The sequence below is a fragment of the Halyomorpha halys genome, unplaced genomic scaffold (genome assembly GCF_000696795.3).
Source record: "Halyomorpha halys isolate HHAL.00 unplaced genomic scaffold, Hhal_1.1 Scaffold1257.1, whole genome shotgun sequence".
In the NCBI taxonomy this organism is placed as follows: domain Eukaryota; kingdom Metazoa; phylum Arthropoda; class Insecta; order Hemiptera; family Pentatomidae; genus Halyomorpha; species Halyomorpha halys.
In genome coordinates, this window is record NW_027116740.1 from 89524 (window position 1) to 111911 (window position 22388).

Below are 22388 nucleotides of genomic sequence, written 5' to 3' on the forward strand. Positions count from 1 at the left end.
CATAGATATAATTTTCGCTAAGTATGATCCTTTTATTAAAATGTAATACTTAGTAATTATTAAAATATTTTTGACCTTTTAATAATATATTTATTTTAATATTGTTATAATACAATACATGAGTGTAAGGAACGTCTAGTCTAGTTATTATATTCGGATAGAATAATTTTCAAGATATGGGAATACTATGGCTGTGACCGAAAGCTGCCAATGTTTAAATATAATATTTCTCCATTGTAAAAAAAAAAAAAAAAAATCGAATTCTTTGTCTCCGTTGACAATTTAATTAATAATGTTATCCTAAAGCCAATGCAAGTCGATTTTTTGTTTATGTACTCCTTTTATTTTTCTATCAAGGAAAACATAAGAACAAAAGCAACTTAAGTATCAATATTTTGAGCCTCAAAATCTGTTGTGTTGGTTCACACAGTTTGTCATTCTAACAAACTACTAAGAAGTTTTGTATTGATGCTGCTTGATTAAGGAGTGCTGTATACTGCAAAATTAACTAAACAGTGGATAATAAAATTTTAGATACAATTTTAAATGAAAAAATTATTTTAATCCATGGACTGAGAATTTCCTGTAACTAATTCTGCATCACTGATGATGATTGTTAAAATTTCTTTTCCAAGCATTACTGTTGCAATGGTCTCCTCTGATTGACTACATATTTATAATTTCATATGTGACGCTTTTCTTAGTCCACGAATTTCAAAAATTCAATATTTATTGATATGATGTCAATATTAAAACAACCCTGCCTCACTTTCAAGGCCTAAGATCTGCCCTCATTTTGATATTTTAAGATTTTTCAAGAAATGCTATACTTATTAGCACTTTCGAGAAGTGAAATGCAGTTAAAACCAACTAAAACAGTATATTAATATAAATTCAAATAGATGGTATCAATTACGAATTTTTTAAAAATGTATTTATTGAATGTGATTTACATCTGTACAAATAATAAATACAATAAATAAATATCTTGTATGTTTCATATACACTTGGAAATCTTGGGAAGGAACCACCCATTAGTGGTACTTCAAGCTTTCATTTTAATTAGAAGGTCCTGTGGCAATCTTCTTTTCAGACGCCTCGGAGGATTATCAGGTTGATTGTTTAGGATGAGAGATTAAGAGTCAGGGTGGGTAAGGAGTTTAGAATGAAAAGACGCGTATCTGTTTTGGGTCAAATCTGCAACGATGGGATGTTTATTTTACGCATTTAATATAATAAATGATCGACTTAACACTTTTGAAGAGATAAATTTTACATTTTAAAAATTATGTGTCTTGTATCCTGCAGTTCCCTCACACATCAAATCGTATAGAGGAGCAACCGTAAGTATAATACAGTTGAGTCTAAAAATACAAATACAATTTTCATTTATTTTTATCCCAAGAAAAAATGACCAAGTGTTACAGCAAAGCTGGTAAAATGAAAAAAAAAAATGTAACTGGGGTGAAGATGAAAAAGTTTGAAAATGGCCAATGAAAACATTGCAAAAATATAGTGAAATATAATTATTTTATGTTGCATTTGACGTATTATAAAAATTGTACCATAAGCTATGTACCCATGTCTTCTGTAATATCTTAAGAACAGGTCCATTTCCAAATAAATAGTTGTTTTTTTTGTTTTTTTTGTGTCATATGTATTCAAGGAGAGTAGCAAGATTCATATATATTCATTTTCTTTTCTGTACCACTATCACCCACGAAGGTTCAGTAGTTCGGTACAGTGTAAGGAAGTACTGTTTGTTGAACAACAGCGTACAATGAGTTGATTTGCACTTGAGCACGTCCGACCGCCAGATTTTTCTCGAATTTAGTTACCCACTTTTGTGAGGCTGGGTGAACCGAACCAAATTTGACTCACGGATATAAGAACGTTTTATTTAAATAAAGTTGCTTTAATTTGGTCCAAAGCATTTTTTCCTCGATCATTTTGGTTGAAATCTAATAATTAAAAATGAATTCAAGTAAAAAAAATAATCACAATAACTTTTTTTATAATAAAATTTAATATTTCCAGTATTTTTGGAATTTATAATATAATTTTACATATGAATAGTTGTTATATTATCACATTGTTTTAGTAAAATGAGACTTTTATAATAGAACCCTTATCATATTGTTACTATGATTGCCTGAGGGTGGGGGTCCACACTACTAGGAATCTCACTGGATCTGTGAGATTACTTTACCAATTTTTTATCTTTACTTGCACTGTTTTTAATCTTTGGGTCTAATAAAGTACAAGTAACTTTTCGTATTTTATTAAATTTTTGTAAGCGGGAAAGAAAGTAATTTTTTCATAAATATACTATGTAAATCTTATATAGGAAAATATTTTACTGATAGGCTTTTCTTAATAAAAATAAGTCGACTTGAAAATAAATAGTATGCAAATATATATGTAGAAAAAATAAATCAGCGACAAATTTAATCAATTATTAAACTTTATTAATAATTAGATTATTGTTAATTAGATCTAACATACAATAAACAATTCTTCAATTCAAAGGTGGGGATAAAACTGAATTCTTTGGCTTCATTAGTCTGGGGTATAGTTAAAGGGACGGACACTTAGCATTCATCCCTATCTAGATCTCTTAGATCCAATGCGATCAATTGAATGCTTAACTGCCGTAACTAAGAAACGCTGACTATTAGGTGTTAATCTCAAATATGTTCATAAAAAAGTAAGGACTGTTTGAAACATGAGAAGGATACAGGTTTAAAAAGGAATTTCGTCTATTCCAATATTTAGAAATAAGTTCCACCTTCAAGCTAATCTTGAACTTATATTGTTTCACAACCTATTTCCTATCCTATCGGCTGTAGGCAATCTCATTGACCTCAAATGAAGCCAATTCATTCGGAATTCTTTCAAACCCTTAGCACCTTAGATTCAGGTTAAGTTAATTACCAGAATCTAATACTAAAATGTTTTTATCTGACTTTATTTTCTACTTTTTTAAATCTATCTGCCTTCTCAACGAAGAATACTAATTGAGTATATTTTTATTATGAAAGTGATATTTTTTGTATGAAGAAGAAACTTGTTTTTCTGGTTCGAATATATAATTTTTTTAATGATTTTCTAATGAGAATAAGGTCTCAAACAGGCAGCTGAAAGTTTTCGGAACTTCATGATGAAATTCAGACCAACTTTTCTCCATAACTATCTTCACTGCTTCTTGTTTCTCCTCTTTTCTTCTTTGTTTGAAAGAATACCATCGGGTTTATTTGTCTGCAGGTATTTCCTCCATGCTTTTCTTCTTTTCTTTAATCTTGGCCTCTACTTCTTTACACCACCACCTCGTTCTTTTGAATGCAGTTTTAATATTTTTCTTTCCAAGCACTTTATCAGCATTTTTTTTTTCCATGTTAAATCAACTGACCACGGGTCAAATGGATTGATTTAGGAGTTCACTAAAAAAATTATTCCATCAGTAATTGCGTTTTTGGTTCATTTTTTATGAGCAGTCAAAAACTAAATCCACTTCGTGAGAGTTGGTACTGAAATTTTTCAATTTAATGAGAATGCCTAGGTGAGCGCAAAATTGTTTAAACAAATATTTTTGATAAAAAGATGAATGACAACTTTACTGTTAAAAAAAATTGCCATTGGGAAAACATTTCGGATAGTGGTAGAATGAATTTGTTTATTTCTTTTTTTATTATTCTTAGAAAGGAAGAAAGGCGCCATTCTACGTATCTTTAAACGTAAAACCTCAAATTTAGAGGAGCGGATCAATTTTTATTTTCTTGGTCTACTAGGAAGGTTTATTCTTGAAAATAAAAATTCAAACGTTCAGTTTTTATTAATTTAGCAAAATTATAAGTAATATATTTCGAAGAATTCGAGTTTTAAGCAATATTTAAAGAATAAAGTTAGAATTGTACTTATATATTAATTTTTTTGTTTATTAGTAAAGACAAATCCGCACATACAAATAATTTTACATATTTTGACGGCAAGATTCGATTCCGCACCTATAAAACTATTTGTAATAAATTACTTAACAATAATTAAGAATAACTTGGTAAAGAAATATTATCATAAACGATCGACACGTTAGCATATTGCGGAACGTCCTCTTGCCGTAACTTGTCACGATTTCCATCCATCAGTTGGAGGCCCTTATCGCTTTTGATAATCAGAAAGCATCAAAATAGGATCAGGAATCTGTTTCCGGAGTGGATTATAAGTCGTGAATATATATGATAACCTTTTCTGAATAAAGTTATTTTATGATGTGATGAGGAAGGATATACTTAGCAGCAACTTTCCAAAGCTTGATTATGTTTTATTTGGTCAAGGAAAAGGATCGCTTTTACTACCTTGAATTTTGGAGGGTGTCATTCGCAGCTATTCCATTTATATTAATATTCTTAATAATTGCATTCTTAATAATCTACTGTGAGTGATAGCTTCAGTAAAAATCCTCGTATGTTGTGAAAAAGTTCGTAGGTGTAACTTAGGCCATTGGTGAATCCTACAGAAAGTATAGGAGCACGGGAACGCTCCCTTAATGAAAAAGAGAATTTGATATAATATCCTGCAAACTAAGGATGTTTGAGTTTAAATACACATTTGAATCATTGAATAATTTTAAAAATTTGATTAGGAATTTATTTTCTGGACTGACCTTTGACCTTGATTAACCGTAAAACAGTAAAATTTCTGTCCTTATTCACCTTAGCTGTCTAACATTAGGTGGTTAACTCTAGTATAGACCTATTTATATTATTAAATATCAAACGAAAAGATCAAGGAACCTTAAACCTACCTTTTTTAATAATATTATATAATTATACGACTTAATAACAACTTTTATTCCTACCTCCTATTTTTTTATTCACAATATAAATATAATATATATAATACAAATATAATAAAAACGTACCACAGTTTTATTATATATACATTTAACATTTCTACAACGTTTCGCCCTTTTATATTTTCCATTTTTATTTTACCCCAGTCATAATATTAAAATCTATTTTCAAATATACAACACCTGTAATTATTTAATAATAATTTATTTAAAATTCTACTTATCCCAGTTTTTTTTTACTTTGTTAATTTTGTTTCCCTCCAGGATTTTATATCTACAATATATAAATTAGTATTTTATACAAGATTTATTTTCAATAATATTTTACTGATAAATATTTAATGACTAAGAAGTTTTTTCCCTTATTTAGCTAAAATTTATTATTTTATTTTCCTAAATTTATGTAAAGTTTCTAGTTACCTTATCAATCTCCTGAATGACACTGTGTTAGTTGTCCCTCTTCTCTATTTCAGCCCTATTCCAACTTTCTTCAACTATATTCGTTTTGTTATTTGACTGTTTTTATTGCAAAATGGAGGTTCAAATAATGTCACGGCACCCCCTCCCCCTGAACAAATTTAGTTCAATCATAAATATAAGGCATGGTTGTTCAACTCGGCCAACAGGTGAGCTAGCAACCTGTTGGCCGAGTTGAACTACCATCACGATTTAAAAACGAGAGTATCGAACAGACGATCCGCCATCTTTGCTTTTACAAGTTAAAGGGATATTTCTACTCTTATTACCTCCATTAAACAAATGGAGTAGAAGAGACCAGGGATCTGCTGGCCCTCCGGGGTGAAGAGAAGAAGGGAAAGCTTGATTAACAGTACCATCACCCAACAATCATCTCACGACAAAAGCAAGAAGACATGTAATAATTGTATGTAATAGTTTATTAGTTTAATGTTTATTTAATCTATAATCCAATCTATGTAAATTTCAATAGTGTTTAAATATATATTTTGTCCCATTATACTGTCCACTCAGTAAACATTCATCTATATTCATCAATAACTTACTTATTAATTTACTTGTTAACTTATTAACTTATTAACTTAACTAATTAACTTATTAACTTACTTGTTATCTTCTAATATATAAAGTTAAAAAAAGTATTTCATCCTGTGTTTTCAAATATTCCCTAACTCCACAAGGCTGTACAATAATCAATAACAGATACTGTTAAAACACATGAGTTTTTCTGTACACTTCTTTAATCAGGACCAAACCTTTGACAGAAATCATTGTCGCGTACAATATACCAAATCCTGATTTCAATGTTTTATTGTTGCAACACGAGTATAAATAACGAAAATATTGTTTGAATGTTTATAATTTTGAATTTTTGATTGAAAGTAAGCTCTTAAGTATAGAATGATTAATTATAAAAATAACCCGTTATAGAAATCCTAACGATCCCCGATACTTGATGGATAATAAATGGAAAATCTATTAGGAATTGCATGAGGTTGTTGCACGAACTGCATCCGCTTATTAAGTAGCTTGCATTTTGCAATCAATGTTGATTTATTTCTTTCAGGTGGTAGTGATTCCACTATGCTTACATTGTTTAACCTGATTCCATAATCAATTATCAAAATAATTAATTTAAAATATGTAAGAAACGTTTTTGACAATTAGAAATTATGTTAAATATTTGTATTTCGGACTGCGTTATACTGTTTTAAATTAATTTGAACTTATTAAGAAGATATCTGATTTAATTCTGTGATTAACTATTTACGACTAATATTAGGGGTATTCATGATGTGTTAAATGTCAAAAGTTTTAACATGCTAAATGTGTAGATTGTGAGCAGTCTAATTTAGAGTCTATCTTATATTATAATCCCAAGGAGCTCCAAGCGAATTTTCTGGACAACTAGATTTGTAATCTTCTTATCTTTTTAAGATTATGATCTTTAACTGCTTCGCCACATCATCTTCTCTCCACCTCACTTGTTCCTCGTTTTCTACCATATTTGTTTTCTATTACAATTATTATTTTTATCCATTACTTTATTAGAGTTCAAAAAAATTCCAAAACAAAAAATATTTCTACATTTAACACACCTTAACATGTTAACGTAAAGATAATTAATACCCCTATTATGCAGAATCTATTCACCATCTTAATCGGATACATAGTTTAGTCATTACATAAACTCTACAGAATCTTTTAATCCATAAAGTAATGTATTATTGGTTTATAACACTTTTTATTGTTATCATTTCCTTATTAACAGATCAGCCTGATGGCCCTCACATGGTTATTTTAACATTTACTAGTGGAGGTGTCGTGCTAAAGACGACGGCCCTATGTACAATGCTTGACATATTAATAAATTGGAAATAATAAAAATCTGGAATTCCCTACCCTCACCCAACCATAAAACATATCCATTAACCTCATTTAAACATAAATTATATGTTTACTAACATATGTTGTTTTTATTTATTTATTAATTTTTAAAATATTTGATTGTCAATTATTTTATTGTTACTTTATGTCGTGGGTATTTATAAATATCAAGCTTGAAACCAGCCCTTTCGTTTTTATTATTTATATTACTATTTTAATTGTTTTATTATTTAGTTACTAAACCGTTATATTCCAGGCAATTAACACTCAAATGTACCTTGTAAGTATTCTTGGGTGCTAGACGTCCCAGAATATAATTAATTTTGATTTCATTTCATTTTTATAAAAAAAAGATCAATTATAAAACATAAATGAATTAAAATAGTAATAAAATTAATAATTGACTTACACTGCACAGATAACTTGGTAAAAGAAAGAGAAAACATAATAATAACGATCATGAACTACAATCACTTGATTTATCCGGGTCTTTGAAATTATCTTCCTTAAATTAGAGAGAAATAAAGACGATAATTATAAAAATAACTATTGATTACACTTGTAGTTCGCGATGTAATTGGATGTTTCTAGAACAATGTAAACACTACGTTGTTTCACTAGATGTTCAAGGAAATAAAATAATAAAAAATACAATATATATCATCCCATAACCAGCAAAGTATTTACTTAGAAAACCCAGATTTCAAAGCATATATATAAGCGCTATATATTATACATTAAATAAAACTGTTTGAAATTAGAAATTGTATTACAGATATCACATAATTAGTAATATCACTATTATAAATAAATAATAAAGGCCTAACGAAACCGAAGGTTCGATGCCGATACCACCAAACGCTCTCTGCATACATCCTTCCAGCGATGCCCCTCCAAATCTAATTCCACTAAATCAGTTTTAACGCAATCCTCCCATCTACGTTTCGGTCTATCCCTCGGACGTTTACCCGTTGGTTCAGTTTTTATAACCATTTTAGGGATCCGCTCATTACTAAGCCCTACAACTTTACATGCCCGTCTTACACGAATATCACTATTACCATATTTTATTTAGAGTAACTTGAATCTCCGATAGAAAGTAATCCTCGTCTGCCTGTCAGAGACCAAATTGTTATTGAAAATATTTGTTACAAAAGTAGAATGAAATTCTTATTAATAAATTCTATTTTGTATGGCAAATCTGATCGCTTAGTACGATTTAGTATACGTTACTTTCTTGCCTATTTCCCAAGCCAAACTGCACTGCCCTGCATAGTAAAAACGAAACAATGGACAAGGTAAATAATGTTACTAAACTTTTAAGAATGTTTTGAATAGAAAAGTTCATCTTATTCCTCTTGAATACTAAGTATTTTTTTTAGGACCTATTCTTCCGAAATGCACGCTGTTTGCTAGAGTAAAGGCATGATGAGAATAAAATTGAAACTTACGATTTAAAGTCGTAACGGTGGGTATGCATTAAAGCACATAGATACATATTCAACTAAACACTATCAATTAAACACCCACAACATGGATCACAGAGAGAAAGCGACAAACACACTATGTTTCACTTTCAGGAAAGGTCACGAAATTCAGGACATCTGTTCTAATTTGCATGGCCTTGTACTGACGAAAGTTAATCCTTTTCCAAACTATTATTTCATTGCAATGGTATTTCCTGCATTAGTCATAGTATTTTTATTTCATCTGGGTCATTTCAAAAACCGTTTATTTTGTAATACAAAATGGGAATTTGTGTCTAATCTGTTTGTCGTAGTAAGTTCAAATTTTGTGGAGGAGTAAAACAACATAGCCTTTATATATAATGAGTAATTTTAGAGCGAAAGATTGATCAAGTTCTTAATTCAAATTTAAAGTCTTTTTTCTATACTTCTGATAGATTTCATTGCTTGTAAAACAGTTTTCTCTGATTCCCTACATCTTCCTTAAAATAACCTTAACTTCAACAAAAAATGCTTATTACATTACTTAGAAATCAACAACTTTAAAGAAAAGGCATGTTATGCATTATTTTTTGTGAAATATATATTGTAATAGCTGATTTTACTAGTTTTCTCATTGCAATCAACATTTTCCTAAATGTCTAAGTACTGAAGTGTGTGCATGTGTTAAGGACTTACTAAGGGACTACAGAAAATCTGAGAAAATTACTTGAATTTAATTATTTTTGACTACCATATTTATATGTAGGTACTTCATAAATTTTTTTAAAAATTAAAAGCCCTGAATTATCCTCAATATAATTCAATCCATTAAAAAAAAAATTGAAATAAGTGAAGGAATAGGAACAGAGTTCTTATTCGTTCCGTTTATGAAGGAATAATTCCTCTTCTTAAGGAAAGGTTTTTAATTAAATTTTCCCTGTCAGATATGTATTTCTGATCACCATTTTCAAGGAAAAATTAATTTACTCCAAATGAAATGCTCCAAATTATTTTTCTATTAATAATTTTTTATAACTTTGTGTGCTGGCATTTGATAGGAAACTACCTACTCAATTGTAGTGTTTTTTCCAAAGTTAAGTTGTAGTAAAAATAATTCATAATAAGTATAAATATGATTCTTATATCCGTATGTTGTTATATATGTTTTGTTTACAGGTCGTACATTATCTCATAAGCTTCTATTCTTATAGCAAATCACAATCAAAAAATCTCAAAGCAGTTATTGCGGTAAGTAATTATTTTTCTCCAGCCTTATACTTTGGTGATAGGTGCAGTTACCGATGGTTGTAATGAACATTTATTTTAATCATTCAGCGGAATGCTGCGGCAATGTAAGGTGGTAGAGCCTTTTAGCCCCTCGAGAAGGAGAGGGTAGAGTAGATTCCGATGTTGTCTGCATGGGCTGTTACTAGGGTTACTGGATGCTTGAGCGAAACCACTAGAGCCGTGAAAACAACTAACATTATTGGCCGCAGCTCAGAGATTTGAGGTAATCCTTAGGTGCTCGAGGTGGTTGAGACTGTAGTCGAAGAGTCCCCACCGAATCGTATCACGAAAAAACTTTAGCTAAGATACTTCCGATCGGTCGGCAGATAGAAAGAGGACGTTGAGGCGTCACTTTAGGCAGTACTCAAGACAGTTATCTCACCCCAATTTTTGATTACTTTAATGAAAACTATGTATAATTAATAGTCGAAATTGATGAGTCTGCCAAGTATAGGTAGGGGGAATATAAAATGGCGGCTGTTTCAAGCGATAAAAAGAACTACTTTTTCATTCGGAGCTCTATATCTTAAAAATTAGGAACAACACAAGAAAACTTAGGAGAACGGCATTTAAAGAAGAGTAAATTTGCTAAAATATGAGCCCTAATGGAAATATTTACGTTAAATAGTTTTCGAAATATAGCTTTTTAAAAAGCAATATTTCATAAAAATGTTGTATGGGACGTACTGAAAGATCAGTAGTTAGTGAATTTATTTTTAAACAATTATGTCTCAGAAACTATTTAAAGTATGGATGTCTATTAGCACTCTAATCAAGGCTAGTTTAATGAGCTATAAAGTAGTTTATGATAATTATCTTCGTAGGAGTAATAATGTTAAAATAAATTGATTTATAGTTGTTCAGACAAATTTTCATTTGCCAAATTCATATTCATTTGTGAATATAATAAAAACTACTACCCCTACAAAGATAAGTGTCATAAACTACTTTATAGAAAGTTAAATTCCTTTTAGTTTGAGTGTTGGCAGACATAAATGCGTCTTATGGATCTGGAGATATATTTTTTCAAAAATTCATCATTTTATACGAACAACTAGAAATTAACATTATGTGAGTTTATTTTGTCAAATATCATAAAATCTACTACTCCTACAAAGATAAACATAATTTACTATTTTGTAGTAAATTTAAGTATCTTTAATTTGAGCACTGACAGACATCTGTACACCCAATGGTTTCTGATATGAAGTTTTTCATAAATCGAACGTATTGTCCGAACAACTATAAATCAATTTATTTTAACAAATATGATGAAAACTACTATTCCTACGAAGGTAAAGTTCATCAACTTCTATATACTCCATTAAACTAGCTTTAATTAGAGGGCTAATAGACATCTGTACGTCACATAATTCCTGAGATATAGAATTCTCAAAATAAATTAACTAACTACTAATCTTTCAGTAGATTTTTAAGAAATTTTGCTTTTAATAAGCTATATCTCGAGAACTATTCGACGTAATTAGCTCTTTTAGGGCTAATATTTCAGAAAATTTACTCTTCTTTAAATAATGTTCTCCTAGATTTTCTTGTGTTGTTGGTAGTTTTTAAGATATAGAGAGCTCTGAATGAAAAATTAGTATTTTTTAAGGTTTTGAAATAGCCGCCATTTTTTATTCCCCCTACCTATATCTGACAGACTTAAACTATACATTAGTTTTCATTAAAGTAATCAAAAATTTGGGTGTGATAACTGGCTTATTTTCTTCCCGGCTCTTGAACTATTAGGATAACACCTCTTTCGCCACAAATGACCGGGTAGAGGATACAAGTAAAATAAAAGTTTGTATAGAGGGAAAGATAACTTGTACACCTGTTGATGTATTTAATTTTATAAAAAATAAAATAAAACAGTATAATAATTTAAGTAGAAGATTTTATACGAAAAATACTTTTTTTCATAACAATTGTAAATAATTCTTTACTGTCTCTGTCAATGAAAATGTTCAATCGGTTTCAATCAATGTGTAATCTTTCTAGGTTAAAACATTCCTTAGGAAACAGCAATAACATACGAGGAGCATTTAAAAAATACATCTTTTATTGAATTACTTATTTATTTTTTCAATATGTTTCGAAATAAAAAAAAAAATAATAAAATTAAATCTACGGTGTAAAAAATAAATCCTATCCGTTCAGAGGTTCAGTAGGATTATTATATAAGTAAATAGCCATAGTTAGGTTGGATAAATAATTAATTTGCCTGGACGATGACTTTTTTTGTAAAATGTTTATAAGGCAAATTGGTTTAAATATGATAAAAATTGTATGATAATGAAAAAATATATTTCTCAAGAACGTTACGTAGGAAACTAATTGTAATAATTAAAAAATAAGTTTATGAGCTTGAATAAATTGCACTTTTTCTTGTAGCTAAAATGTTGTCAACTTTAATTCGAGTACGATTTCTCATAACTGCTTGTATGTAACCTTGTATAGGGCTATTTACCTCCCTGCAAACCTTCTACTGCTACGTTTCATACCTTACAACTGAAATAGCTAAACGGTCCACGAAGTGTCTTGTGGAAATTATTTATTCAGATTTTATAATAAAATCGTTTAGTACCATTACAGTTCTATTTGGAATATCCAGAGATAGATACAAATTAGCTATAGTTGAACTAATAGCTACAATTGCCACGGAGACGACCCTTATTCATGAATGAACCATTGATAAAAAAATATCGTATTCATGAAACTTGTTATGGACATTAGTTTCAACTATAGGTAATTTTTGTCCAACTCTGGGTACAGTTATCTGCCTTGAGAGATTTATGAGTTTAATGTGCCATAAACACGGCTCTTTTGGAACATTTTGTCACTAACTGCTGTGTTTCAACAATTTAAAATTTTTTTTTATTTATTTATTTTTTACTGATTTTCTAATAAAATGTAAAGGCAATTTTGTAAGCTTCTCTTATTGTTATACGTTTTTACTTTCACTTACTTATACGTGGAATAAATAGTAAGTATTGCAATCTTGCTAAATATCAAATCCAGATTTTCTAAGGAAATTTCTAAGGAAACTGTATTGTTTGATGGTGTGCGTGCGTGCGTGTGTGTTTGTGTGTGTGTGTGTGTGTGTGGTAGGGCTAGTTGAATAACGGGAAGCTGAACGAAACTGTTATTACATATTTAATGTGCCTGAGGTGTGGATGCAATTTCTTTTTTTTTTACTGTTAGTAATAACAAACTTTGCATTAATACACAATATTGAAGAATTTAATAAATAACTAAAGGAGATAAAAAGGAAAATTAGAAACATCCAATTCTAACGGGAAAAAACGAGATCGCCCGATCTTTCCCGATTCCGTGACGGCTACGTTATCATTTGTTGTATTCTTGACAGGAACAGGATTTATAAAGTTTTTCTACGTTGAGAAACCTTAAAATACGATTTATTATAGGAAAACAAAATTAAAAATTGCTTGTTCATATATTTGCCTTCTGTGGTATATATGTATATATATTTTTTTCCGATAACTTAAATACAGCAATAGGTTGGTGCACATGAAAAGTCGGATTTTTTTTACTTGTTAGCATTTCTCTTCCTTTTTCGCTATGCCTTTTGTTTTCGGCATAACCTCTTTTATATAACACACTTGTACAAAATTGTTCTTGTCAAAAATGTTAGTGTTCCTTTTCATATATTTTTTAAATTTTGTACCTATATGAATACCACCGGTATTCCTGCAATTTTTTTTTTTTTTGTATAAGCATAAATTTGGTAATAATGCTGCAAAAGCTGCACACAATTTAAACCTTGCGTTTGGGAAGAATACTGTTAGAAATCGAAAACTGTAGCGTTGGTTTGAAAAATATCGGTCTGGTGATATCGGTCGTTATTACAAAACGAATTGCAAGGAAGACCTAAATCGACCGTGACGGGCACACGGCGAAATTCATCGCACAGAACATTTGCAAAATTAAATGAATTGAGATATGAAGTTTTGCAGCACCCAGCCTATTCACCAGATCTCTCGCCAGCCAACTTTCATTATTTTAAACCCTTGGATCTGTTATTACGGTTCAGGGTGTCTTCATTTATATACTGTTTAATAAATGAAGACACCCTGAAAAATTGGATGTCCGAATTTATCGATTCTAAAGATCAGAATTTTTTAAGGACGGGCATATTAAAATTCCGCGAGGAAATGTGTATTGAAGTTAATGGAACTATGTTGATTATATAACAGCTTGTGAAAAAAGATATGCAGTTTTATATATTCATTTAAAAATCCGACATATCATATGAACCAACTTAATAGTTTAGTAAATAAAAGTTTCGTGACGCGCACCGCACCAGATTTTTTTAACTGGGACGTTTTTCAGATAATTGGGATTAAAAACAAAAATATTTTTGGTAACCATATTGAAACGAGGCCGTAAAATCTAATAACATTTTTGTGCACTTTTTTGAACACTAAACTTACTATAAATTTTCTATATTTTTTTTTGTTACTTAATTTATAATTCTTTTAGTTAACAACTTAGGTCTAGTTTATATATAGTGAAATATATTTGTTGTGATGAACGAAATAATCCTAATAAATATTTCTATAGAGTTCAGGGACAACCTCTCAAATACATGTTCATGTTATTCCAGTATTAATCATTCAGGAGTGACAACAAATTTTACGTATTTGGGGATTTAAATATTTTTGTTGTAAATATTCCATTATCACACGTACTACTCGGGTGTTCATTGACTCGCAGTGTCCTTCCCAGGAGTACAATGTTACTATTACTAAGGCTTTGCATTATGATTCACTTTCCTGTAGTTCTCCTAGAAGTTGTTGGCCTTTGTATTTACTATGAAGGAAAAGTTAGCGGCTTACAACTTCCTGACGTCATTCTCAACTGCGTTAAACACATTGTCCTTGTCTTCATTTCAATTATTTTTAGATTGATACTTTATTTATGTATTTTTTTAGTTAATATGTGATTCAGAATGAGACATGGTCGAAATTGATGTGATTCTCACCTGCACTCCTTAGTCTAGGAAGTGTGACCTAACTGTTGTCTGTGTTTTAAAATGGTTGCCACGCCACCCTGGGGAGATGCCAGCGTGTGTCAGGTATGCCGTGGTGATAATATTAACTTTCTACACGATTTTCTATATCAGAAGTAGAATCTGTTCTTATAACATGGCAACGCCACTATCCCTTTGTCCAGTCTTCTATCGTTCCTTGACAATTTTTCTGGTAGTGCGTCATTTGTTTCTATCTGATTCTTGAAAATAAAAAATCGAATGCGATACCAGCATCACACAGCTTTCGCTTACTAACCAACTTACATCCACACATTTGTGTATATTAATGGACTAGTGCTCAAATTATCGGTTTTTTTGTGGTTTATGAAAAAAAAAAAAAAAAAAAAAAGTCTGATGACTATAGATTATGAACAATAATTTTTAATTTTTCTGTTGCTGTAATAATTCGTATATTATGGTTTTAAAAGGTGGTAATAACAAACATATATTTTATTCCTGGCAATTATACTACAGTTTAACAAAAGATAACGAAGTTCTCCTATGGAATCGGGAATGATTGGGCGGGCTCAGCTTTTCCCGTTTAAATCAGATGTGTCAATTTTTCGTTTTTTCTCCTTTAGTTACACACACAATTCTTAATTATTTTGTATTTATACATCGCTTATTATTGCTGACAATGACGACTGGTTATTATTTTATAATAAACAAAATGAAAGGTATTTTAATGGAAGATTCTTGGAAAATTTTGTGTTTAAGCCCTGTTAGAGTATTTAAGTGATGATTAACTCTATCTCATGTTAAATATTACTCAATTGCTCATTCATTCGCCGAGTTTAATAAAAAAAGTGTGATTTTGGATAAAATTGAACTAATGTAAAAATGTATTCTATGAAGTGACAATTTCCGTTGGACGATTTTAGCAAAAATGTTGATGTCACATCTCAGGTATATACCCTTCTGTAATATGTAATTTAAGTTTCTTAGGACTGTTATTTTTTGAGCTTTGATGTTCATAAACACACCATTTTGCGAGACGTTGATTATTTGGACCCAGGGCCCTTTTCGTCGAATTTTATAATTAAAAATTTTTCACAATCGCAATACATCCTTTTTCTATATATTCAATATATTGGCAGGTAAAAGTAAAAATTCAATAAACTATACAGTAAATTTTCAAGCTTTTAAACCTCTTTTACGATGACTGTTTAGTGTTAAATATCTTAATATAAATGATATGCCCTAAATTCTTTTGAATATTTGTGCTAGTGCAATTTGTAGCCATTATTGAAAATTTTATAAATAAATGATTTATTCAGACTGGCTAAAGAAACTGTATTTGGAATAAATTACAGTGGGTTATGGAATTATCAAAAAATGAACATTTAATAGACAGGTGTTAGTTAATGTTTTTTTTTTTTTAATAATTTATTTATTGATATTTACAAGTGTATACACATATATACAACAAGTAAATTTGCTGTAGGTGACATAGTGACATGATAAAAACATGTGGAGAATCTACCCACCGATAGAACTCCAATAACATTTCTAGAGGAGAAGATCTCGAGGCCATCTTCTTTTCAGACGCCTAGGAGGATTATTAGGTAATGAAGGAGAAGCCAGGTTAGAAACAAGTGGATTTGAGTGGTTGAGAAGTTTATTATGGAAGGAACGGTATCTAGTTCTGGCCAAATCGGCAACATATGGAATATTGAGGTCCTGAAGGATGACTTGATTTGTGACAAAGTAAGGAGTATTAAGGATTTTACGAAGGATTTTGGACTGTAAGGATTGGATTTAGTTAATTTTGATTAGCATTTTTTAAATGGTAAGATACCATGAAGTTAAGTGATGTAGATAGAAGAAGAAACCGTATTCTCTGGTGTTGGTTCAATTATTTAACTAAAAATGTTTAGGTCTCTTCTTTTCTTCTCATATCTCTTTACTCCCTTACAGGATGGCCACTAGCTCTGCTCACACATAATGCATAATGTAATAAATAAAAGCAAGCTGCTCTAAGGACCGCAAGATGTCGCTAATTAGTAGTACTTTGGCGGTAAACGAAAGCACAACTATAGTTTGTTATTGTTATAGTAAGTTATTATCCCGTCAAAAATATTGAAAACCGCTAGCCTATATTAAGTTGAGGAGTAAGGCAACTAAGATTGATAATTCCTGCTTACCTGGAATCTCCTGTTGGCCATCTGCTGGATAGAAGCCTGGAAGACCGGTGCTTGCTGCGGAGCCGGCTGGTATACAGGCTGTGGTGGTGGGACAGGAGCAGACTTGATGACAGGTATCCTGGCTATGGATGGCGGAAGAGCAGAGAAGGGCGGGACGACAGCCTCCTTAGTGGCCAGTGGCTTGAAGGGCGGGACCACAGTAGCCCCCGGGACAGCCCCAGCGGTCCCGACGAGGGGGGCGGGGTTCATGTTCCAGGTCAGCTGGGGGCTGCGGGCCCCACTGCTCCTACCGGTGCTCATCGCCACGCTCCTCAGGTTCTGCAACTGTGGACAAATTTGAAATTTTAACTAACCTAGTAATCATTTTAATATTATTACGTATTAATATGAGTGGTGTAATAAAGTTTACACTTTAACACTGGAATATTTAATTCTAATTTGAGTAAGATTCTCGCAAAAATCCATTTTCTATTTAACCATAACAGTCGGTTTGGAATCTTTTGTTAGCATTAAAGTTGGTCATGAAATAGTACTTCCTCACCAACTACTCAACCAGGGGCCCATCACATTTTTGTTTCTTTTATTTTTTTAAATTAATATTGAAATGAAAAAAAATACAGTTTATTTACATTTCTTGTTGTTTATTAACAGTACACACCAGATAAAACCAGGAATGTTTAGGCGCCAATTGACACCTCCATTATAAAAAAAGTTCCTGTCAACCTTAATTCGGTTTGTAACGGTTTAGTTTGATAATTAACTTTATGAGTAAATAGAAATTATCAATGTGTCGTTCTATGAAAATGGTCGCACCTTTAGGTATATTCTTTTTGAATGTATAGTTCAGGAGTCAAACAGATTATCAACAAATTTGCAGAACTTATAGAAAAAAGACCCCTCAAAAATAGCACAACTTTTTCAGTTTTAAAACACTCTAAATATATATGATAGTTCATAGTTTAAATGAAATTGGTGTGTTAGCAAGCAGAACACTAGCCGATTACTTTGAAAATACATTTTTAAAACATTATAACATTAATTTTTTTTTAATTCTTGATTTATTTACATTTACAATTTATTAGATTTACAATTTTGGTTGGAAGAGCTGGAGGGATTTTAATGTATAAATCATTTCCCCCTTCCTCTTTTAAAATCAAATTCCTGGATAGTAATTGTTTCAGAGGTAACTACCATATTCTGATGAATACATAAAGTAGGTAAAAAAAAAAAAAAATGTCAAAATACAAAATATTAAATTATGTTAATTGAAATAAAACTTTTAAAAATATAAAATGTACAATCGCAGTTAAAGTTTTTAAAAAAAAATCAAATGAAGGGATAGTTCTCGATGGATTCTCTTCAAAGCTGCAATAATCCTTCAAGATATGAAAGTATCAGAACCCATGATCTGAAATTTAGTAATGGATACTACTGAATTTAGGGAAATTTACTGGAATACTGCTAACGGCAATTGTTGCAAGAATAAATCAGGAAAAAAGTGGAAACTGGAAATTTCTTCTGTATATAAAAGTGTGGTACTTTAGAAATTAACTAATTTTTCTCGGTATGATAGAATAATAATTATTAAACATTAATTCTCTTCTTTTCTTTCTCATCTTTTTTATTAAGAAATAATGCACATTGTCTTACTAAAGGGCAATAGGTATTAGAACTGTAACTATTCATACTATATATAGATAATAAAGATAGATCTGTAACATTAAGTTAAATAATATCGTTTTTAACACATTCAGACCTGTAGCTCTCTTATTAGTTGTAAAAATGTACTAGCAAAATACTGCTTACATTTTTTTTATTAACGTAAATTCCCATTTATTCGAACGTTCCTACCCAGTTCATTTCATAATCCGAACCATCTCATAAAAAAGATTTAATTTTATGTTTTTAGTAAATATAAACATAAATTCGATAAAACCTTATTACCTTATTATAAATACGTTCTGAGGCTTAAATAATGTAGTTAAAAATTCCAACGGCCTTTTAATTAAAATAAATTCCATGCTATATATTAAAATTTCGAAGCGTATTTATTTTATTTTATAGTGATCCTCCTTCCCACTCAGTAATCCGGATTTTTTGCTAGTCCGAACCTCCTTGGTTTTAATTAGTTCGAATAAAAAATAGTCACCTGGACTCGCTTTACTATATAATATTTCATCAGTTCATAAATGAAAGTATATTCACTAAGCCTTATTTAAATTTCTATTCCTTGTTTATTATATTTATTAAATTATCAAGGACTTCATCGCCAATAAAAAAAAAATATGTATAAATATTTCTTGCCTAGAAAAACTAATTTATTGATCATTTCATATTTCAAAATTTATTGCGTAACGTGATGTATAATTTATCATTCTGCAATACTTTACTCCTTATACATGGAGCTGGTTGTAACGAAAGCTAATTTCCACTGAATCTGTAAATGGAAAGACTATGAGGTCCCATAAATACAAAACAGGGCCGTTTTTGAAAGTCGAAGGTCAAATCGAGAGAAGCTTGCTATAAGAATTTTGATGATATATATTTTACAAATAAATATACATACTGCATTTATTTAATGTCTGAAGAATAATGAATAAATTAAACGAACCTCATTTGGGAGAAGAAGGAGAAAATAAAAAAAAAATTTTTTTAAGTATTCAATAATATATTCCAAGTATTAAATAGTTTTCTTTAATTTTAATATCTACTGCTAAGTGCTTTAAATACTGTTTTTAATTTTCCTGTGTAGGTGTCCAGGTATCTGGCATTTTAATTATACGAATGTGTTCCAATGTTTGATACTAAGTTAACAATAGTTTAAAAAACTCGGATTTTTATTTAAACATGCCATAAAATGTGCATAATATACAATTAAGCTGTATAATATGCAGTAAAGAACATAAAACAAGTAAAAAAAAAAATTGTCAAATTATGATAAGGCAGTTAAAAATATTCTAATATAGAACTAATGCCGTAAAAATATTTGTTTTAAAAAAACAATTGTTGAGGGATCAAAGCAAATGATTTTAAATATTGTATAATGTGAATCACCTTTTAAAAAATAAAATATCAAGGTTTTGGTATTTTAATTAATTAATTTAGTAAGACAATATTTCAGTTATGAAAAACTATATCTCAGGGCCATTAGACTTACAGATGTCTGGCACCACACAAACCAAAGCTAGTTTAATGTACTATAAAGTAGTTACTACGTAACTACACATAGTTTTCATTCAAGTAATCTGAAATTGGGGTGAAAAAACTAAAAATACGATAGGAAACCTAGTGCAATTAATGGATTTCAAATTTATGTTTTATATTGAATTTCTTATATCTTATATCCAGGAGTAAAACATTTAATCATTAAATCAAACCGCAAAACACTTTAGAAGCTAATAGGTCATTATTCTCAGTTACATTTCAAGAATTGAATGGATTTAAAAAAAATTACTTACGAGGGAACAATCTATTGGTGGACATGAGTGGATGAATGCCTACGTTACAAAGCATCTAATTGTAAGATAAATTGAATATTTAAAGATTTTTTTTGTTCTTTTTTTGAACTGAAGAATTCAATTTTCATCAAATGGAGATCATCAAAACCTCCATTCTTCCGACAGGTCTCATACACCTTCACTTGTATCATTCATTGACAGCAGTCATTAAAAAAGAATCATAATTATTAAGTGGGTTCGATCTCCGAGAGTTCAAACTTTGAATTAACCTCTAGGTTACCTAGGTTTACAGGTCGAAATTTATTCCATGCGTGTTCTTCAATGACATAAAAGTCAACCGTTGTATTAGACATGGAATCAGCATAAGCTTCGGGTTGATTTATTACCGATATTTTAATTTTATTCCAATCAGCTCGCTTCGTGCGTTGTCAACTATTTTGTTTCGGCTATGTAGCTTAAAGAAATCGGGCCATCGAAATGTCAAACTGGGTTGGTTCATATTCCATCTCAGTTTGGACTCGTCATCTTTCTTGATTCGTGGCCTCATGAAAAATGTCTATTACATAACTGTTGTTTCTTTAAGGTCTGTCGGCTTGTCTAGAATTAATTTCTTAAATGTGAGTCGTAACAAATGTGGACCATAGAACATTATTATAGCTCGCATTACCATTGGTAAGAAATAATTCTTACTGTCACTGTATAAGCTCGCAGAGAATTATAGTGTACGGGTATTTTTTGAACTTGTAATATATTGCTGAATGAAATTGAATGGAACGAATATCACCGCCAAAAGAGGAAAGAAATTAATCGGCAATATAATTACGTGATCACAAATGATAATATCTTGTAAATTCAACGTGTGAGCTCCAACTCACCGTAAATTCCAATATTTCATCAAAAATAATTTTTTGTTTTAAATTCTGCTAAATAAATGATAGAGTATAGCATCCTCACTATTTCTATAAGCTTATTTTATTTTCTAAAATGTTTTGAATATCATCCTTTTTCGTTTTATTTCTAATGCGTACGTTATAACCTATATTTCAAGGTTAATGACTAAACCTACGGGACAAGCTGTTGTTAAAATCTTGCTGTTACCCAAAAGAAGTTTTTGGCTGGCGTAAGTAAAATTATTTGTTGGAATCCAATGAAATTGGTGCTACACTAATTTTACACCGATCCCCATATAAATTTGAATAAAACTCAAAAAGCCGTTTTAAATATAGGTGGGCCGACGAAAAAAGTTTAAATGTCCATGAAACGGAATCTCATAAAATCAATATGAGACCAACCCACATATTCTTGTACACATTGTCAAATCAGGTCGTTACACACCACAAATTTGGCCAAGTTGGAGACAGACAAACACGGAACCAACTTTGTTCCTTGAATTCTAGAGGATATAATGCAGGAGAAAATTTTCGATTCTGAGGGCCCCTTTTTTTATTGACAGATAGTAATGCTGCCTGCTAGTATATTCTCGTACCCTGCCACCTCATTGGCTTTAGTGAGAGGACGCTTGATCTTCCTGCAATAATTGTTGATTAACTGTAATACGTAGGTAAAATTTTCTTTTAGTTATAACGATTTTATCTTTTTTTTCGAGAATGTACTTCGAAAAGTTAAAAAGGCACTAAGGAGAAGCCTTTAGGCATGTACAAAAATTATTAGGGCTGTCTTGAAATCACAATTTATAGATAAACTAATTCTGAGGCTGCTATTCACCACAAGGTAGCCGATGCACAGAGTACAAAAGCATGAGGGGGGAGGGAGGGTTCATAATCC

General features: G+C 30.5%; 1 protein-coding gene across 2 annotated transcripts in view; it reads right to left on the minus strand.

Moving 5' to 3' along the window:
* Positions 1-22388, minus strand: part of LOC106689010 (mind the gap) — a 213608-nt gene that overhangs the window by 36029 nt on the left and 155191 nt on the right. For both annotated transcript variants that reach the window (XM_014433746.2, XM_014433747.2), the window contains one exon: positions 17146-17469. In XM_014433746.2, the coding sequence (XP_014289232.1) occupies positions 17146-17469 (324 nt within the window). The remainder of the gene's footprint in view (positions 1-17145; positions 17470-22388) is intronic.